Genomic DNA, 19911 nt, shown 5'->3' on the forward strand with positions numbered 1-19911 from the left:
TGACCCAGAAGCTGGTCAAAGGGGTCTCGTTTTTATGTTTCTATAACTACGTGTATCCTGTTTCTGTCCTCAGATGAACCGTCGAGTCCCAGTATTGAACTGGACAGTTCCCTCATACCTGCCTGTTCGGTGATATCTGGAGCACCGATCATCACCACCATCCCACCCAGCCCCACCTCGCCGTCGCCTTTCATTCGACGCCAGCTGTCGCACGACCAAGGTATGTTCACGTCAACGCATCAAACTGAGCCTCGGTTGATGACTTAACTTGACAGAACAGTTTCATAAAAGTTATAAATATTTGTTCAACCCTTTCTTAATAGATTCTCTCCGTCTCACAATTATTGAGTCAGACTCTGGTACGAAATCTGAGCGGTCCAAGTCGTGTGATGAAGGCCTGGATAACTACCGGGAAGAAAGCAGAGGGTAAGTTATACAGACTCTAGTGTCATCACAAACATGCATTACCAAGCTAAAACCTGTTCAAATTACTTATTTAGTGTATTTTATATGATGGATTTTACATCATAACACAAAACTTGTAATGTTTTCCATGCACTTTCATCATGCTCTGTTGCTCTTGCTCTTCTCATAATCCTCTCAGCTCTGTCATTATTAAAATATTTCTTCATCTTCAATGTAGGAGGTCCTTAATACCTGGCCTGAAAAGTCTCAGGAAGGTGAGTCTAATCCACAATATTTTATCAGACAGTTCTGTTTGTTCTGTGCCAGCTGTGCTCACATGCCACATGAGTGGTTTATCTGAATTTCCTGCTCGGAGGTTTTTATCAGCCTATTAGCTCACACCCAGAAGATAAGACATCTCACAGTGAAATGTGAAAATATTATGGATATAGAGAAGTGACGCTCAAGATTAGTCAGTGAATCATTGATTTAAAAAGTAGGACTCTATCTGTGTGTGTGTGTGTGTGTGTGTGTGTTTGCTGTCTCTGTACACCATCATTTTTAAAATTCGACTGAAAAACAGTGCAACCCTTGTCAACACAAGCGACAACCAGAAGTGCAAAATCCTGTAGTCCATCGAGTGTCCGCTTGAGGCTGGCTGCAGAAGCACCGGAAGACACATACAACACAGCTTCATGTGTTACTTTTTATCCATCACAGGCTGCAGATCGTTCATCTGAAGACTCGGGCTCCAGGAGGGATTCCTCTTCGGACGTCTTCTGTGACGCCACCAAGGAGGGTTTGCTGCATTTTAAGCAGCTGAATACAGACAAGGCCAAGGTGGGAACCATCTCGTCATACATGACATCAAACAGCTCACTTACTGGCACAGAAAGCGTGTGTGCATGATGTGACCTACTGTAGAAGTTTACAAACAGTAGTAAGGCTGCCCTTGTTCCCAGAGTCTGACCTGTATATGCTGTACTGTATGATTCACCTGTAAGACAAGTTTATACTCATACCTGTCTTTGGCCTGCTTGTTTGAGGTCTCACATTGTCTCCCCTATTTCCCTCAAGGCAGTGATTATGTGTAACTATTCCAACAAAAGGAACATTTACAGAAAGATTACAGTTTAATCCCTTCTATTTTACCTTCAACTCGTCTCTTACTCCTGACCTCTTTCTGCAGCGTGTCGGAGGGGGGATGCGTCCGTGGAAACAGATGTACGCCGTGTTGAGAGGCCACTACCTCTGCCTGTATAAAGACAAAAAGGAGGGGCAGGCTCACGCCAACTGCCAAGCGGTAGACGAGCCCGTGTCGATCAGCATCAAGGCCTGTCTGATCGACATCTCGTACAGCGACACCAAGCGTAAGAACGTGCTGCGGCTGACGACGTCCGACTGTGAGTACCTGTTTCAAGCAGAGGACCGGGAGGACATGCTGGCCTGGATCAGAGTCATACAGGAGAACAGCAACCTGGATGAGGAGGTAAAATAGTTAATTGTGATACAACTCCTTTTACAAACAGATGCATAGCGGTCAAGTCCTGTTGTATGATGTATAGATGGTGACAGGGTAAGGGTGAAGAAGCCACTTATCTGAAGAGAAAATTGCCTGAATTTATTTTTTCAAAACTATTCTTATAAGTAAAATATGTCTAAAACCTAAAGGAAAAGATTCATTTAAATATTTCATCACTTCATCATTATAATTGGTTTACAATGTACTTGGAGGTTTTAAAGTATCTTTTTTATTCGGTGCATACTTGTCATCAAAATATAAACTAGGGATTGCTTTTATGAGCAATTAATCAAGCTGATTATTTACAAGATCCTTAAAAATGGGGAAGACCAAGACAGTGGATAGAGTCTTCAGCCTTCACTCGGCGTGCAAACCAACCACCCGGCTCACTGGAGCCCCTGACTGGACTTTTCTGAACACGTTTTGTAACATTAGTGCGAGAAAACTGCACATTAATAGTGAGAATTGTTGAGGAACTTAAAACGTTGTTTAAATCTGATTTGGTTTTGTTTATTCGATTCTGTTGCTTACCATTACTCATTTCAAATTCACAATAAGACCTTTAGTTTCAACTTAATTGCTCCAGAATTACAAGTACCAATAAATCCAGAGTACAGAGTACAAACTACAGACTGCAGCTAAGACCATAACACAATCATAAAAAAACAAACTCAATCAAATTTACCGGATTCAAACAATTTAAACAGTCGAACAAAAACAGTGCAAATGAACCAAACCCATTACAAATGTCATCAAACATCATTCAACATTTATCAAATATATTTCACAATATGGTCTCTTATCGTAGCCGAGTCTCCATCCAGAAGAACTTACAGCTCATCTTCCCCTCCTTTTTACGACCTTACTATTCATCCATGCTATGACATTCCAATGGTCTTACCTGTGTCACCTGAGAGCAGCAGGTTATATAAAGATCGGTTATGGCGTGTAAAGGGTCGGGGGAAGTGGGCTGTTGCACCTGATGCCTCCGCCATAACCTATTGTGTCCTCTGTCCTGCTCTGCTCCTCTTTCCTTCCTTCCTTTTCTTTTTTTAGAACGCGGCCTTCACCAGCCATGACCTCATCAGCAGGAAGATCAAGGAGTACAACACCTTGATGAGGTAAATGAAAAGGGAGGGACCCTACGTTGGGGACATGAAACCCAGTGCTGCTATGATGGTTATCTCTGATTGGAGATCTCATTTTGTGCTTTACGTCTCAAACAGCCCGACCGGCAGCAAGACGGAGCCGTCACCCCGAACCTCACGCCAGTCTCTGAGCATCAGACAGACGCTGCTGGGAGGGAAAGGAGAGACCAAAGCGACAAGTCCACACTCACCCAAACAACCCGAGCAGGAGAGGAAGAACATGCACAAAGGTAGGAAAAGACACAATTCAAATCAACTTTTGACTGTGTCTGCAAAAGGAAAAACTACTGATTTTCTGATATTTTAATTGTAAATATTCTTTGGATTGATAGAGATTTGATTTCAAGGATTTTTTGCACAAAAATCTAAATGTATTTCACTCAAACATCTCAAGGTTTTCCACTTTAAACTGTTTGAAATGTCATAGTTGTAAATATGACTTTGCCTGTACTGCTTGTTTGGCCAGGTCTCTCTTGTAAAAGGTTTTTAATCTCAATGGGACTTCTTTGTAAAATATAGATAAAATGAAAACATAAAAAGGTGACATAGGGCTTTACAGTGACATTAAAAAACATTCTGATTGATTCTGATTAATGCATACCTGTAGTACAGATAAAAACACCAGATGCAAAGTTTAGAGCATGGAGAAGTAGGACAGCTGCCCTCTTTGAAGATGTGAATCGTGACTGACTTGTGTGTTCTCATTTTACTGAATCTTTTGCACTGTGCCTTGCAGATGACACCAGCCCTCCAAAGGATAAAGGGACGTGGAGGAAGGGCATCCCGGGGCTGATGAGGAAGCCTTTTGAGAAGAAGCCGTCTCCTGGAGTCACGTTTGGAGTGAGGCTGGACGACTGTCCTCCTGCACAGTCAAACAAGGTCAGTACTGATTTGAGTTTTCACGAAGCACCAAAAGAAAGGAAAAGGCTTAAATCCTCTGCTTTTGAAGTTGTTTGCGTCTGTATTAAAGATGTCAGACATGCTTTGTGAGGTTTTTTCTGTTACATATGCATTTTTTCATCATGGTTAAAGCATTGACAAAACCATTTCTACTGTATTCCAGTTTGTTCCTCTGATCGTGGAGGTCTGCTGTAATCTGGTGGAGGAGAGGGGGCTGGAGTACACGGGCATCTACAGAGTCCCAGGAAACAATGCTGCAATCTCCAACATGCAGGAGGAGCTCAATAACAAGGGCATGAACGATATCGATGTCCAGGACGATGTGAGTGTCCCTTTATCGATCCGTGTTGCTATAATTAAACTCTAAATGGAGTCTCGCGTTCTGCAGGGCTGCTGTCCTTGATGTGTTTGGAGAAAATGCAGATGTGTGTACTTCAAACAGAAACTAGTGTTTAAATGTATGTCATGAATTATTATATTTTGGGGATTTTTCAGACAAAGCAGAAACTTGCATTTCCAGAAAGTTGAACTATTGCACCAATCAGAGAGCAAGAGGATCCTGATGGTGGATGTAACAAAAATATGGGTCTGTAAGTGTTAACATTTGTTAGCACAAAACCAACATAACTCTCATGTCGTGTTGTTGCAGAAATGGAGGGACCTCAATGTGATCAGCAGTTTACTCAAATCCTTCTTCCGTAAACTTCCAGAGCCGTTATTCACCAATGGTAGGTTGCTATTTTTAGACAGCGTGCATGACATCTAGTGGCCAACAATGAGAATTACAACCCTGTAAAAAAAATGCTGTGTTGATCCTGCAGCCTTTCTTAATTTGTCTTTGCAGATAGGTACGCAGATTTTATCGAGGCCAACAGAACAGAGGACCCAGTGGAGAGACTCAAAGTGCTCAAGAGAATGGTGAGTTGCTTTATTTTTTTGTACATTTTTCCCCAAAGTTGATTTTTATTATTATTTTTGAAGCTATTTACTTTATGCCCAAGTCATCTCATTGTAAACAGTTACAGTCATGTTTTTGTTTTCATTCTTTGTTTTCTTGACTCATCAGGTATTGTGCACTGTATAATCTTCAAATCCTGTTTAAATTCAACAAAGAATATTTGTAGTTTACAGTTTTGGTCATAGTTGCTTCTGCCATATCTAAATTGACAGATTGATTATTGCTGCAACTAGTTTGATTAAAGGTCTGGAGAGATAAGGCCTCTGAAGCTCAAACTAAATGAAGAGACCTCCTTTAGATTAGATTCAACTTTATTGTCATTGTGCAGAGTACAAGTACAGAAACAACTAAATGTTTTTGGCGTTCTAACCAAAAAAGAGCAACAAGGTGCAGTACAAACATGAATAGGCATAAAGTGCAATATGGTAGTAAGGTAATACGGTAAGCAGAGCAGCATTGGTGGATATAAGATAGTTACAGTATGAACAATATTTACAGTATGGACATTATAAACAATATGCTAATAAATATCAAGTGGAATAGGATATTATATATACAGTCAAGTAGTATAGGAAGTGCAGTGATCAATGTAAAGTCAAGTACATAAACACGATAAGAATTTAAAAAGCATGAATGCAGCAAAGAAAAATAAAGAAATAACATTCACATTTGTCTCTTTTTCTTTCTTCTTTGTACTTCCAGCTTCATGAGTTGCCGGATCATCATTATGAGACTCTGAAGTTTCTCTCATGCCATTTGAAAACTGTGGCTGATAACTCGGAGAAGAATAAGGTGTGTGCCTCAGAAAATGTCAATTGTCTAAGCCTTTAGTTTCCATCAGAGGACTTTCAGTGTATCATTAAAACTGTGATGTTTTGTTTTTCTGTTTGTTAGATGGAGCCGAGGAATCTGGCCATCGTGTTTGGTCCGACGCTGGTGCGAACCACAGAGGACAACATGACCCACATGGTGACACACATGCCGGATCAGTACAGGATAGTTGAGGCCCTTATCCAAAATGTGAGCAGCAGATCTTTAACTCATATTAAGGATCCTTCATTAAACATCAGATTCAAACACAGAGACTTACATTTGAATGTTTTTCTCCCTCTAGTACGACTGGTTCTTCACTGAAGATGGAGACAGAGATCCAGTGGTGAGTACTCACTGCTGTTAAATGTTTTCTTACATTTTAATGTCACATAACAGAGAATTAGACATTTTTTCAAAGCATTAAAAAAAACAGCTGTGTCATTTTTTTTGCTTTTTACGGCATGTTACTCTTAAATGTCTTTGTGAATCTTCTCCTCACTGTGTCACAATCGCTCCCTACAGACTGTGTCGCATGATGAGAGCGCGGTGGAGTCGCAGCCCGTCCCCAACATAGACCACCTGCTCACTAACATCGGCCGTACGGGCACGTCGCAGGGTGAAGTATCAGGTAACGTGCTGCCTTTGGCAGACCAACTCTTTGGTGGGTTTTTACCTTTCTCTACCCTCTTTCTGCTGCACTCTAACCGGGACCTGTGTGTGTGTGTGTGTGTGAACTAGTAACAGATGTTGATGATAACGCTGCTTCTTCCCTCAGGCTAAGCTTCCCCTTCTGCTTCTTTGTCTGGTGCCACTAGATAGAAATGTCTATGGCCAACCACGAGTCCAAGCGCCTGTGCGGGTTTCAGTGGGCAATTTATCTGCATCTCAATGCAATAAATTGTTACGCTTCTTCATTTGCTTTCAAAATAATTAGCCCTCTGTCGGTTTCTGATAAATTTAAGAAGTCCTCTTTCTTTTTGTAATCATCCTTCTGCCCTTTAATTTCCCGTTTGCCTCGTCCAACTCCCCCTTTTTTTCCCGCCTACTGTTGCACTAATACGGCATGTTGTTTCCCTCGTCACCAATAGATGTTTTTACAGTGAAAGGCGACCTCTGATTCCTCTGTCTCTAGTGAGGCTCTGTCGGGTGTCCTAAAGGCTTTCCCAGCATTCACACATACTGATCTTGACACAGGCCAAGTGGGCGGAGTCTATCACACCATGATGACACTGATGGACTCTGTAGTGTCCGTGATGGACAACTGGAACTGTAGGAAGAAGGAGGATTGTTGCCCGCAGTGTAGCTGCCTAGTCTGCAGGAACCCGCAGTTCTTTTGAGAGCGAGAAAAGCCAAAGTGAAAAAAAAAAAAGAAACAGAAACCGTGATGGAGAAGTGGGGAAGCGAAGCGGCTACACGGTACTGTACAGTGTCCGGTGTTGTATCAGAGTTTACCTAACACAGGCCGGTGCTACTGTCTGAAAGGCTCTCCGCTGTCTCTCCTCACTGTCCTGCAAGCTTGCCAACAGGAGAGATAGCATGGTATGGTTTCTACGTCTCCAGTCACTGTGCACCTGCATATCGTGCCATCATGTGATTGTAAAGGGGTGTATAGGGGGGCTCGGCTATGTCACACAAACAAACAAGAGCAAATTTTAGCTGGAAATGAAGGACGACATGAATAGATGTGATTTCAGAGCAGGTGAGGACTGATTATAGGTTTCCTTGCCGACACTCTCTCTCTCTCTCTCATGTAGTGTCCCCTCTTCTCATATAGCTAGCCCCTCTGTGACCCCCCTGTCACTTCACTTATATTCTGTTTGGTTTCTTCCATAGTCATCACTGTGTCACTGTTGTCATGGCAGCCCTCATCGCCTCTCATCACTTTGTCAAACAGCATCACAATTAGGGAGCAAAGAGCTGTGTGCAGGTCGGCTTCAGGTGTCACACTCCCATACTGTTTGGTCTGGAGTGACACATTATCACATCACACAACCTCTGATCATCTAGTTCCAGATCTTCATTATAATGTAGTTACTATTACACCAGGAGGTTTAAGGTTCAAACCAGTGGATCTCGACCTGCCGGGGGTCAAATAGAAATGAATGGTTTGCAAGTTCAGAACAAGCGATGAATAACTTCCTTGTTCATCAAAAGTTCACTCCTGTACGAGCTGCTTTTTTTTTTCTTTTCTAAAATACTGGACAGGTTCACCCCATGCCAGTTATTTCAAATATTGAAGTAAAACAGTCTGAGACGGCAAACTCATTCTTAGATAGGATCATTTTATGAACATAAAACCACGCATCAGCTGACTTGGCATCACAGATTTCATTCTACTGAAGGATTTCTAGTTAATATGGTTGCAGCAATATGAAAATGAACAAAATGATTCCTGGTACATTTGCTTATCTGCAGAGTTCAAACTTTAAAGTGTTCTTATTATGACATTGTATTCTGGGGCGTCAGTAGCCTAGTGGTTAGTGTGCGCGCCCCATGTACCGAGGCTATAGTCCTCCAAGCGTGCGGCCCGGGTTCAAATCCGACTTCCAGCATTTTATTCCCCACACTCTCTCTCTCCCCAATGTCTGACTCTATCCACTGTCCTATCTCTAAAAATACATTTTCTTGGACGGTTATTGTAACCTAATGATCCTATGCTATTGCAACCCTAACCTTAAAATAACAAAGAAATAAAAATGTATTGACTTAAGTTCCATTTGAAGCTGGATGCAATTATCACAAGACAATATATACAACAGGCTGAAAGTTGATATTTCGTCAAACTAAAAGTAAATAGAAGCACAGGTTGAGACCACATTTATCAGTTCATAAATGTCCTTTTAAAAACAACACAAAGCCTTTCTGTTTCATATGCTCTTAATAATACACGAGGGTTCATGTCTGCATACCTGGATGTCTCTTTACCTTCATCAAATCAAACACCATCAAAGTGTTGCATGGCACTTTCTCTGCCTCACTGTTGGGCTGCTGTTCAGTGTTCTCGTTGTGTTTGTTGCTGAAGTTTCACTCAGAATCACTCGTGGGGAAAGACCAGAACTTGACTCTGCTCATGTTTGTTGGGGTTTGAAAGGTCGACGTCGTGGACCTGAGTGTAACAAAGAGCTCATCTGTCCGTGTGTGAAGCATGTCCTGTCGTCTGCTCATGTCTGCACTCACTCGTCATCACTCTGTTCTGTGTTTTCACTCCACACGCTCCTCCTCATCAACACAATTCTTTTTCCTTTTCTCTCCCTGATTCATCTTCCTGTGTTGCACCTCAGAGTTGTGTTTTTCTGTGTTTTCAACGCCAGCTAATTCTCCTGTTTTTCTTCTTTTACCCGCAGATTCACCAACCAGTGACTCAGCTAAATCAAAGGTGAGTGTTTTGTGTCCAGTGTTAAAACCTCTCAGGCCACTGCTAGTGTAGGATGACAGGAGGTAGGTTACGAGCTGGAGAGATTTCCTCCCCACCCATAAAAACCAGCATTAAATTAACTAATCGTAATTCTTCCTTAAAGGGTTGTTTCACCCAAAACAAAAAAACAAACTAATTGCCTGTGGTGTTTCTAGCTGTGCAGATTTGCTTACATTAGGTTATCCCATTTTCTGCATTAATCCAAGTACAACAGAGTAGAAATCAGTTTGCAGTGCAACAATCAAAATGAAAAGAGCCGTGTTTGTAATAGCTCAAAATCCCAGTCATGAGATGAACTTTGAAACATTTTTGCTCTTCAGTCTAACCCAGTCCTCCTAAAACTCTCAGAGATAGTGCAGCTACAAACTACGTCTTTGTAAGCACGAGTTCAGATACTCTGACCAACAGAATATTTTAAGTGTTGTGATATTTCAATCGTCTTTTTTTCTGTTTTCTGTAATCAATGCTGTGTAAAAACTGTATTCGCACTACATGAACCACTCAGCAGAAGTTCACTATAGTTGAAAATACTCCATGTTTAATATCATACACAACAACTTTCTTTGGCACTACTTTCTGCTGCACAAATGGTCAAAAACAGCATGTTCTGCTGATAATCCAGAGTAACCAGGATGTTAAACCTTTTGGCTGCTTGACAACAAATCATACTTAATTTAAATCCAAAGTATCAGGGGGGAAATCTCAGTCATGCAAACTGCTATACAGAGATAAATAAAACCAAAACTATCTGCATGGCTTGGTACCATTTGATAAACTAAGAAGGACATAAAAATATATTTTTCTGTGATTTGGGTGAACCAACCCTTTAAATTAATGTAAAGTCTGTCAGCACTGAGGAGACAAAGCCGTCTGTACGTCCAATGAGCTGAAGTCACTCGACTTTAAGATTCCTGCTCAGTGACACATTCAGGGTCCTTAATGTTGTCAGCTGCTCGTAATGAGAGAAACATAATTCCGACGGGGTCATCAGCGTAAGCGGGTGCTTTCCATCACTGCACTGCTCCTATGTGGCTGCTTTCCTTCAGCTTGAAGTCATTCTGCTGCTCGTCCTGCTTCTGCTTTAAGGTCGGCATGGAAACACTGATGTGCTCCCTGTTAATGTTGTCTGTTAATGTTCCTCTCTCTGTCCACTTCTCTGGTTTGTGGTGCTTCACGGGAGCAGGTGGAGAACAGGTTTAAGTTCCAGACAGGGGGTGACGGGTTTGTGTTCTCTCGGTGGCCTTTCTTTGTGTCTCTGCGTCAGAAATACTCACTTCAGTATCCTCCTCCTCCTCTCTCTTTCTTCCTCCTCTCTCTCCTCTCTCTGCAGGGTTCCTGGGGCTCAGGGAAGGACCAGTGCAGCCGCGAGCTCCTGGTCTCCTCCATCTTTGCTGCAGCCAACCGCAAAAGAAAGAAGTCAAAGGAGAAGCCGCTGCCTAGCAGCTCAGACGACGATCTGGACGCCGTTTTCCTCAAGAAGGAAATCCCCGTTCAGAAGCCGAACCACCACGGCCTCCAGACTGAGGCGCAGAGCGAGATTCGATTGAGCCCCAACGCAAAACCCAACGCCAAGCAGCCGGCGCGAGCAGAGGAGAGGAAGGAGAATGGGAGGACTGTGGAGCTCACACCCAAAGCCAAGAGAGAGCATAGGAACTCTTTATTCCTGAAGGATAAAACTCCACCCAGACACCCTTCACCCTCGCCCTCCCCGTCCCCGATCGTCTCCAGCTACCAAGCAGCTCCTCAGGGGAAGTCCTCTCTGTCAGATCCCCCCTCCCTGCTGGATGAGAACACCTCAGACCTCGGCACCATGAGCTCCGGAGCGTCTGTCCCGAGGTCGAGACCCAAAAAGTGGACAGCAGGAACGTCCCTCGAGCTTCCTGCAGGAGCGGTTGCCGCGATCGGATCCGCTGCAGGCCCAGGAGCGTCTGCAGGTGCAGAGGTGAGCTCCATCACCTCAGACTACTCCACAACATCCTCCATCACTTTCCTCACCGGAGCGGAGTCCAGCGCTCTCAGCCCGGAGCTGCAAGGAGGGGAGGAGGCGGACGATGAACGCAGCGAGCTGATAAGCGAGGGACGACCCATGGAGACAGACAGTGAGAGCGACTTCCCCGTTTTTGCACCCGGTGGAGGCAGCAGTCAGTCGACGCCCTGCCCGGATCAGAGTATGGAGAAAACTGAACCAAGAGGATCAGCTGAGGGGAGCACCACGCCAAAAATGGAAGCACGGCGCCTCTTCCCGTCGCACAGAATGATCGAGTGTGACACCCTCTCCAGACGGTGGTCCCTGAGGCAGAAAACAGACAGCGAATCGTCAGTAGAGGGCGTGTCTGGGAGTGCGGAGCGCAGTGAGGGTAGAGCAGAGTCTTCCACGCGGCTCTCCCGAGTCCTGGAGGTGATGAAAAAAGGGCGGTCCACAAGCAGCCTTAGCTCGTCCTCACGCAGCGAATCAGAGCGTCCCGAACCGGCCTGGCACCTTAAGATCACCGAGCGACTAAAGTTCAGGATCCGGACATCAGCCGACGACATGTTCGCGCAGAAGAACCGGACTCAAGAAGCCCGAGCGAAGAAGAAGAACATCCGACGGCGGCACACCATGGGCGGGCAGAGGGACTTCGCAGAGCTGGCGGTCATCAACGACTGGAGAGAGCAGGGCGGCGTGGACCAGGCGGCCGAGCTGTCGCCTCTGGATCGTCTCAAGCCCAGATGTTCCTCTCAGGACTTCTCCGTCAGAGGCTGGATCTCCAGAGATCGCCACAGAGGCTCGGATTCAAGCGGCGAGGTCGCACCGAGGGCCGTCCCCGAGGACGACCATCCGGACGCACACGACGGAGCGGAAGAAAGGCCGCCCCCCTCTGCGTCTCCGGGCGCTCAGCCGCTCACAGGGGAGCAGGTCAACGGTAGCGGGCTGCAAGGCAAAAACAAAACCAACCTGACGCCGGACGCTCACCCACACAAACTGTCTGGAGCTCAAGTGGTCCGCTCGCGGTTCTACCAGTATCTGTGAAAGTGAAACAGTGGATTTATCTGGAGGATGAATGCGTTAAATGTACGAATGTGTGTATTTTAGCCGAGGTTACTGCACAATATTTTTTCTACAAAGTATACTTTATGTATCTACTGTACATACTGTGTATAGGCTTCTTTGATTGTTACTGGAATAATTCTACAGAGATGTTTTATGTGTGTGATTCCTCTGAATTGTCGGCCATACTGGAACAGACGATGGAAAAAAAAAAAAACTCAAACTCAAAAAACTTCCTCCTGCAAAAATGCAAAAAGACATTTCATGTGGACTCTGTTACTCAGCACTAATGAAAAAGATTCAACTCGACTATTACTGAAGAAAGCATAGGGAAGCCTATTTTTAAGGAATGATGCTTCAGTTCTTCCTCTTATAAGCATTATGAAGAATGTAATCTCTCTTTGGACTAACACTAGTTGCTCATGACAATATTTTTTTGTCATTTTCAAGACGACATGTATGTTTTTGGTTTGCCTGTACTTGAAGTGTGTGGAGGTAACTGAGGGCTGCTTTCTGAGCTGCGTGCTGTGGGAAGGTTTTTTTTTTTTTTTTTCACAGCACACTCAAAGCAGCCAGATATTAGCTGGAAGGACCGGAGGATTCTGATAGTTTTATCAAATAAAGACTGAAAAACAAAACAGTAATGAAATGCTGATACTAGAGTATGTAATGCTTGGTACAGTGCTTTTAATTTCCGAACTTTGTCCATTTATACTTCAAAAATAAGTTTTACATGTGTGTGAATTGTTTTTATCTCAAAAAGTGCCTCTTTTTTTCTTTTTTAAACTGTTTTTACCAACAGTTGTGAAGACAAGAAGAATTTTTAAAACATTTACGGTGGTCTAAAAAAAAAAAAAAAAACTCACAGGCATTCCAGAGATTTTTCCTTTTTTTTTGTTTTTTTTTGTTTTTAGTCAAACTCACAGCAACATCAAAGTGTTCAAATGTACGTCCATGTTTTTTTTCTTCGTAGTTTTACTTTCCCCTCTCTGTATGTTTCCAAGTGCAGTCAAATGCATGGGCGCTAAAACAAAACCTGGGAGAAAGCGACGACAGACTTTGAAATCTTTGAAACTGCATGAGATGACGTTTTTCTGAACAGTGAACATCTCGCCCTCCCTCAACAAACACTGGAAATAAATCATCTTTATTAGATCCTGTGTCTCTTTGGTGTCATTGTTTTATATCACAGAAACATTTGGAAGTGATTGAAGACTTATTTGCTTACTTTTTGCCTAAATACACAGGGATGTATTCTTATTCTTTCCATTCAGTCTTTCTATTATCACTGAGGATGAAACATTGATATATTGAAGTTCATAAAAGTTCACCTGTCTCCAATATGACAACAGCATCATTTCAGTCGATGTGCTGATGTAAAGATGATACACTTTCTGTTTAACTTTGAGCCTTGAGGTGGAGATATTGAACGATATTATTTGTATACATTTACATATCTGCATTGCTTCTTCAGACGTATATCAATGGATCCTTGAAAAACAAACCTTTCAATGTATGTTTTAATAATAATGTGAAAAATAACTTCAGAAGTATTTTAACTGTTTCCTCTTCAGTGTTAAGAGGATGAAATATTAACCAGTTATCAGAGATTGGCTCAAAGTCTGCAGACCATGATTTAAAGCATTAATTTACAATATAAAATGTGTACTGTATGTTTAGATTTTTGTATTTGTATTTACTGTGGCGACACCTAGTGGTTACATTAAGTATCACACATTGATGTACGACGGGGACAAGAAAACCGTGCCAGCAAACAGCGGAGAAAAGAAGTTGATTGAACAGGTAAATTTTATAACCATTAACAAACAAATAAGAATAAGAGCAATAATAATGCTAATGGTTATAATAAATCATATTTATTTATCAATTTTTAATTAAAATGATAAAACAAAATACCCCTACTACAATTTGAAAGAGAGAACAAAAAATAAATACATTGAACAAGTACCCTAAATAAGAAAATATAAAATAAATATATATATATATATACACATATATAACGAAATGTTTGAGGGAAAAAGAATAATTCAAGACCGACAAACACATTTGAAATCAGTTAATACATATAAGTTGTTATTCTTGCTAATATTAAGAATAAATGTCGAAATAAATTAATATGTATTTATAAAATATTTAGTTCTGTCGAAAATCAAACATGAAGGATGAATATAAAAAGATTGTGCTTTAGGAGAAAGGTGCTGTGGGAAAAAAACGGATTAAAATATTCAACCATTATCACAGTGAGCTGCATTGTCACAGTGTGGGAATGTGCGCGTGAAGACAATTCAGTTAACGAGCTGCCTCGTGCTGCCGCGGTGACGTCGCGTGAACGTGAACACTCCCAGAGTGTGTTTTGTACAGAGAGCTCGAGACAGTTTACATCATCAGCAGAAACAGGAGGGACGGAGTTAACACCTTTATACCTCAGGTAAGAACGTTTTCATGAATTTAATGTAGACACAGAAAGTTAACTCTAACAGGATTATGTGTTTAATTCACTTTTGTGTTTTTCCCCTGTATAACTGGTTTTGCACTTTGTTTTATCCTTTTACTAAATTAATTTATGATGTTCTATTGCATCACTTAAACCTCTTGACATTAGATAAATGATTAGATATAATAGTTTTTTTATGTTATTTATCAGTTTATTTGTCAGGGACTCTACATACAGGCATTGTTACATCTAATTAAAATTCAACCAGTGGACGTTGGTTAAAATAATTATCAGCAAGTCTGGCTCTTGATAAACTTACATATATAGTTAGGAAGAAAGCTTCAGAATTTGGTAAAATTTGGGAGGTTTTTTTGGAATTTGTTAAAAATGCTGACTTGGACAATGTATTGAAAGCTGTGAACTGTTACTAGTGTGAGAAATACCGGTATGTGTCAACTGTTTATTATTTCACTTGTTTGTTTTTTCATTTGTATTGTACAAATTACTTTTATTATTCTTGTGTTATTGATGTACTGCCACATGTTCTATTTTGGGAGGGTTGTTTTATGTCATACTTTTGTTACATGCATACTGTACATGTCCTGATAAATGTGAAATTCATTAAAAATATGTTTATAAAAATTAAAATAAAATGCAACCAGTGCATTGTATAGGACTTCTAGTCATGATTAATGTGCAGTGTGTGTCCCTGGTTAGGCTTTTAGGAAATAAAACACATGATACAACAGTGAAGCAGACATAGACGGTCATAGTGATCAAAATAACAACTAAGAACAACCATAAAGAAAAAGAGAAATAAAATAAGCTGTGCTATAAAATTAAACATGTAACGCAGTGTTCACACGTTTGCCTTTGTTGAAGACATTGTTTTGCCTTGTTATCAAAAGCTTTTGGGTCAGTTCATGTTTTTATTTTTGATGGTAAGGTGATCAAACCTGTGGGCCTTTCACTGAGAAAGAGGACTGAGGGAATGTTGTCCTGCACTTTGCTGGTCTACAGTCTCTACACTAACTGCCCCTCTTGTCATGTCTCCTTTAATGCTATTTTATTTATTTGACTGACCAGTTCTGGGGCCAAAACATTCACACACTGAAAAAGTAGTTTAATGAAGGAGAAATCATGAAAATGGTACTTTTGATGAACTTTGCAATCGTGCCATTTCATTGTCTTTTGATCCTGTGTTTTCAGAGTTTGGTGCGTTCTTGTTACCTCCTTCTGAAAAGATTCAGCTTGCATGCATTAACAGTTGTTATGTGAAACCAGAGGAACAGGTGTGGTGACATGTCTGTAAAAAGAGACAAAAGACATGAAGGGACAAACACCTGAGCTGCACGTGATTTTTGTACTCCTATCTTATTTCACCATACCATGAACTTTACACATCTATAGGGAACAATAGAAGCTGAAATGTTTAAACTACAGGTATGACAAATATCTTCCATCATACTGACTTGAGTCATAAGTTACTGAAAACAAAAGCTCACACAAGTCTGAGGGTCACTGAGTCCAACACACTCAGGCTTATTCACACACCTAACACACTCAGCTGTACTGTAATGAGTCGGCTTCAGACAACATTCAAATAAATACATCTTTTATTTGTTGGCAGCGTCACCATCTTCCAGTATTTTCAGTATGTGGTATAGATTACACTTTGTTGGTTGTATTTGAAGTTTCAGTGAACATTAAAGAATGGAAACAGAAAGGTAACATGGTCAGACAACATTACAAGAAATGATGTCTCTTATAACCAAATTGAATGTAGTGCATGATACTAGACTACCGGGGGAACTGGCACCCTGAGCTCCCCTCTCTCTCTCTCTCTCTGTGCATATACAGTACATCATATTACTGCATGTATCTATCTGTAAATCTCAGTCACTAACCACCTACTTTCGTGGGAGCTCTTGATCTCTCTTAGGCTCCTTGAGATCGTTGGTTGACGGCCTGCCAGAACTTTTACCTGCTTTTTGTAACATAACAATGAGTAAGGTCTTTTTACCTGCTCTTTTGTAAAGTGTCTCGAGATAACACTTGTTATGAGTTGACGCTGTACAAATAACAATTGATTGATTGATTGATTGATAACCCCTAAGCTGAGGCATAGAGCATTTTTGGGAAAATGTTTTCATGGATTTTAATCCCTGAATTAACCAGACAGAAAAAACGGTAATAAAAAAATAATACACAAAAGAAAAAACAGGACTTTGAACAAACAAAAATATATTAAAAAAAACACAAGACAGGGATGGAGAGTTTGAATTTGAATTGAATTTATTTATTTACTAGGGAAAATGAAATTTAACATACATACATTTCAATACAGAGCTTGGAACTGATGTGCTGCACAGAGTGTTTATAGCTATTGCTAATTTCCAACTCTTGTCCCGTTCTGCCTTTGGGTAGCCTCTTGTAGAGAGTCTAAAGCAGACGTGATTGATTGTGAAAGTCGATTCCAGAGAGCGGTTTCTCAAACTTTTTTCACATGAACATCTTATCTTCTTCCCTCCTCTCCTGAAGGAACCATGTCAGCCGTCTACTTTCTCCTCCTGCTACTCCCTCTGGTGTCAGCGCAGACCTATCACTGGGGGGCCTGTCCTGTTCCTAAAGTCCAGCCCGGCTTCAACCTTCAATTGGTAAACAAGCACAAGTAAAAACAGTCATTCAGGTCCACTCTGCACTACACAGAACTAATCGAGCCTTGTTTGTTTTTAGTATCTCGGACGCTGGTACGAGATCGAGAAGCTCCCTGCTTCCTTTGAGAGAGGAAAGTGCATCGAGGCGAACTACGCTGTGAGGCAAGATGGCACCATTCAAGTGCGCAACACTCAGTTCTAGTGAGTATTGAAAAGTTTGTTTTGTTGGTTTTAATATTCAGCAAGTTGTATTTTTTTTAAAAGGTCAATATGAAACCTCCAGAATATTGAAGTCATTATATCCCAAAGAGTAAAAAAACCAGAGTGTGAAACTATAAGTTTATGTAATTCTTGTTCAACAGACTTATTAAGAGGTAACATGGGAAAAAAAGCTGCAATTCCCATCAAAATGTCGTCCTCTATTTCTGTCTGTGTCTCAGTAAAGAGAAGACGAGGGTAGCGGAAGGGACCGCAGTGGTTCCAGACCCGAGAGAACAAGCACAACTTGGAGTCAGCTTCTCGTATTGTAAGTCCTCATCTTCATCCTTAAGAGACGAGTCGAAGGTTTGAATATTGTTCTTCTATTTCTGAAATCTTTCAATGGACAAAGAACGAAAATAACTTTTAAAGCAGACTGCTCCCTCATCCTCGAGCTTATTTGTGCACACATACCTTTGGAGTGATGATATTATCTGCTGACATATGATGCCACAGCCTCAGTGCATTTGTTATCTTAGTGACAATAAGCCCGTTTGTTTGTCTGTGAATCATCTATTTTGGACATCTTAGTTATCAGTAGATGTTTACGTCCTGTTTTATCCAACATGAGCATTACATCACTAACGCATCTGTTAAAGCAACAGGTTCAAGTCCGACCTCTCAGGGCCTCAAGCAGAACCTTTCGGGGGCTTTTTTCATTTAAACATCTTGACTTCATGCTTGGTTCTGATTACTAGCTATCTGTACTTAAATCAGGGGTGGGCAACTGGCGGCCCGGGGGCCACATGCGGCCCTCATCGACCCTCGACGTGGCCCTCAGGTCAATTTTTACATATCAATTCATTGGAAACATGAAGAAAACATGACAAAATCTGCCATGAAATCATGAAAACCAGAAGTATGTCCATCATAAGATTTGATCCCTCGTATATGTTGAGTTAAATTTGAGACATAATTGACTGTAATCGTTTTTGTATCCTACAATTTGGCCCTCTGGCAGTGAGAATTGAATGAATGTGGCCCCTTGCTGTGACCAAAGTTGCCCATCACTGACTTAAATATTAATAATAAAAAAAATACTATAATCAGTTATTGTTATATCTCCAAGAGACAACTCTAGTAAATTGTTTTTGCTCCATGTACGCAGCATTACATGGTCAAAGTGCATGTTAAGTCTCACTAAAGATGAACAAGGTCATGTTTAAGTTATCCTATGAAGTATGATTCTCCAGCTATTAATTAAAAGCTAGACTTGAGAAATTGAATGTAGTGTATAATATTCATCATCTTTCTCTTTCATGTCTGCTCTCTCTGCTCGTAGTCACTCCCTACAGCCCGTACTGGGTTCTCTCCACCGACTACTCCACTGTGGCCGTCGTGTATTCCTGCACAGACATCCTCCGTATTTTCCACATCGACTTCGCCTGGATCCTCGGACGCTCACGTTTCATACCTTTTGGCACCGTTGAGCATGCCAAACAACTGCTGGTGAATGAAGGAATCGATATTTTCGGGATGAAGCCAACGGATCAGACCGGCTGCAAAGACAACTAGAACTAAATGAAGAGTTCCTGTTAGTGCCCTGAACCAGTAAGAGAAGTCTGGTCTGAACACTGGTTCAACAAGACTGGATCTCAAATCCTCCTGATATAAACATACTGTGCTCATTCTTAGTTACTAGAGGATCAGGTGTCGACTATATTTTGTATTTAAAGATGCAGAAATGTCGCTTAAAATACAGTTTGCATTAAATATCAATTTTTCATAATTTAAATAAAAAGTTAACCAATAATTTAAATGAAGTCATTATATTATTCAATAATCAATTCTACTTTGTTTTGCAAACATTGAATGATTAGTGGGTTACAGATGAAGGACATTCTTTGGGTTCATCAACAGTGAAGTTACATAAAGTTATTGTACTTTGATTGTCTTTAAGGTGATGTTACATTATGCATGTAAAATACATTTACTACATTCTTCTACATACTTGCGGTACTTGTGGTGTACTTCTCATTCACGTTTTATTGCCATTCCATTGTAGGAGAGGAATATTGTAATTTGACGTCCAAGCTTTGATCACTGAATAAAGATTTCTTTCTTGTAAAACAAAATCCTTTGGTGTTTCATTTCACAGAATTTAAAGCTCAAACAATAGCTCACTAGTAACAATGAAAAGGGTGATTAAAGGAGAAATGTAAAGGCATCACTTCAGGATTTGGATATCTATGATGATCTTTTAATCTTTTCATTATCTATTCATATATCTATTCATCTATTCATCAAAAAGAATCCTCCCACTAAGTCTTACGTAATGAAAACAATCATTAGTAGCGGTCCTTAATGAGGTGGAGGACAGATTGTTGGTTGAAGTATTTCACTGACCCCCTT

At 41.1% G+C, this 19911-nt stretch overlaps 2 protein-coding genes across 5 annotated transcripts in view; both read left to right on the forward strand.

The window, feature by feature from the left end:
* Positions 1 to 13344, forward strand: part of LOC132993959 (rho GTPase-activating protein 21-like) — an 80843-nt gene extending 67499 nt beyond the window's left edge. For all 4 annotated transcript variants that reach the window (XM_061063977.1, XM_061063975.1, XM_061063976.1 and 1 more), the window contains 17 exons: positions 74 to 220; positions 324 to 426; positions 644 to 680; positions 1126 to 1245; positions 1595 to 1894; positions 2984 to 3048; positions 3154 to 3305; positions 3812 to 3954; positions 4139 to 4297; positions 4625 to 4703; positions 4820 to 4893; positions 5636 to 5725; positions 5828 to 5953; positions 6048 to 6089; positions 6269 to 6374; positions 9091 to 9122; positions 10492 to 13344. In XM_061063977.1, coding sequence (XP_060919960.1) covers positions 74 to 220; positions 324 to 426; positions 644 to 680; positions 1126 to 1245; positions 1595 to 1894; positions 2984 to 3048; positions 3154 to 3305; positions 3812 to 3954; positions 4139 to 4297; positions 4625 to 4703; positions 4820 to 4893; positions 5636 to 5725; positions 5828 to 5953; positions 6048 to 6089; positions 6269 to 6374; positions 9091 to 9122; positions 10492 to 12171 — 3455 coding nt within the window. In that variant the 3' untranslated portion in view covers positions 12172 to 13344. The remainder of the gene's footprint in view (positions 1 to 73; positions 221 to 323; positions 427 to 643; positions 681 to 1125; positions 1246 to 1594; positions 1895 to 2983; positions 3049 to 3153; positions 3306 to 3811; positions 3955 to 4138; positions 4298 to 4624; positions 4704 to 4819; positions 4894 to 5635; positions 5726 to 5827; positions 5954 to 6047; positions 6090 to 6268; positions 6375 to 9090; positions 9123 to 10491) is intronic.
* Positions 13345 to 14534: 1190 nt separating this feature from the next.
* On the forward strand, positions 14535 to 19513 carry apodb (apolipoprotein Db). Its single transcript, XM_061064679.1, has 5 exons — positions 14535 to 14638; positions 17186 to 17301; positions 17381 to 17502; positions 17742 to 17827; positions 18842 to 19513. The coding sequence occupies exons 2-5, from the start codon at positions 17191 to 17193 to the stop codon at positions 19072 to 19074; spliced, it is 552 nt and encodes a 183-aa protein (XP_060920662.1). The 5' UTR covers positions 14535 to 14638; positions 17186 to 17190; the 3' UTR covers positions 19075 to 19513.
* Positions 19514 to 19911: the final 398 nt, after the last annotated feature.

Source organism: Labrus mixtus, chromosome 19 (genome assembly GCF_963584025.1).
Source record: "Labrus mixtus chromosome 19, fLabMix1.1, whole genome shotgun sequence".
Classification (NCBI taxonomy): Eukaryota; Metazoa; Chordata; class Actinopteri; order Labriformes; family Labridae; genus Labrus; species Labrus mixtus.

What these genes read in the sequence shown, in the direction of transcription:
- apodb (XM_061064679.1), top strand. Translation starts at nt 17,191, where the DNA reads ATGTCAGCCGTCTACTTTCTCCTCCTGCTACTCCCTCTGGTGTCAGCG. An exon ending in CCGGCTTCAACCTTCAATTG is followed by an intron (nt 17,302 to 17,380) that starts GTAAACAAGCAC and finishes GTTTGTTTTTAG; the next exon opens with TATCTCGGACGCTGGTACGA. An exon ending in TGGAGTCAGCTTCTCGTATT is followed by an intron (nt 17,828 to 18,841) that starts GTAAGTCCTCAT and finishes CTCTGCTCGTAG; the next exon opens with TCACTCCCTACAGCCCGTAC.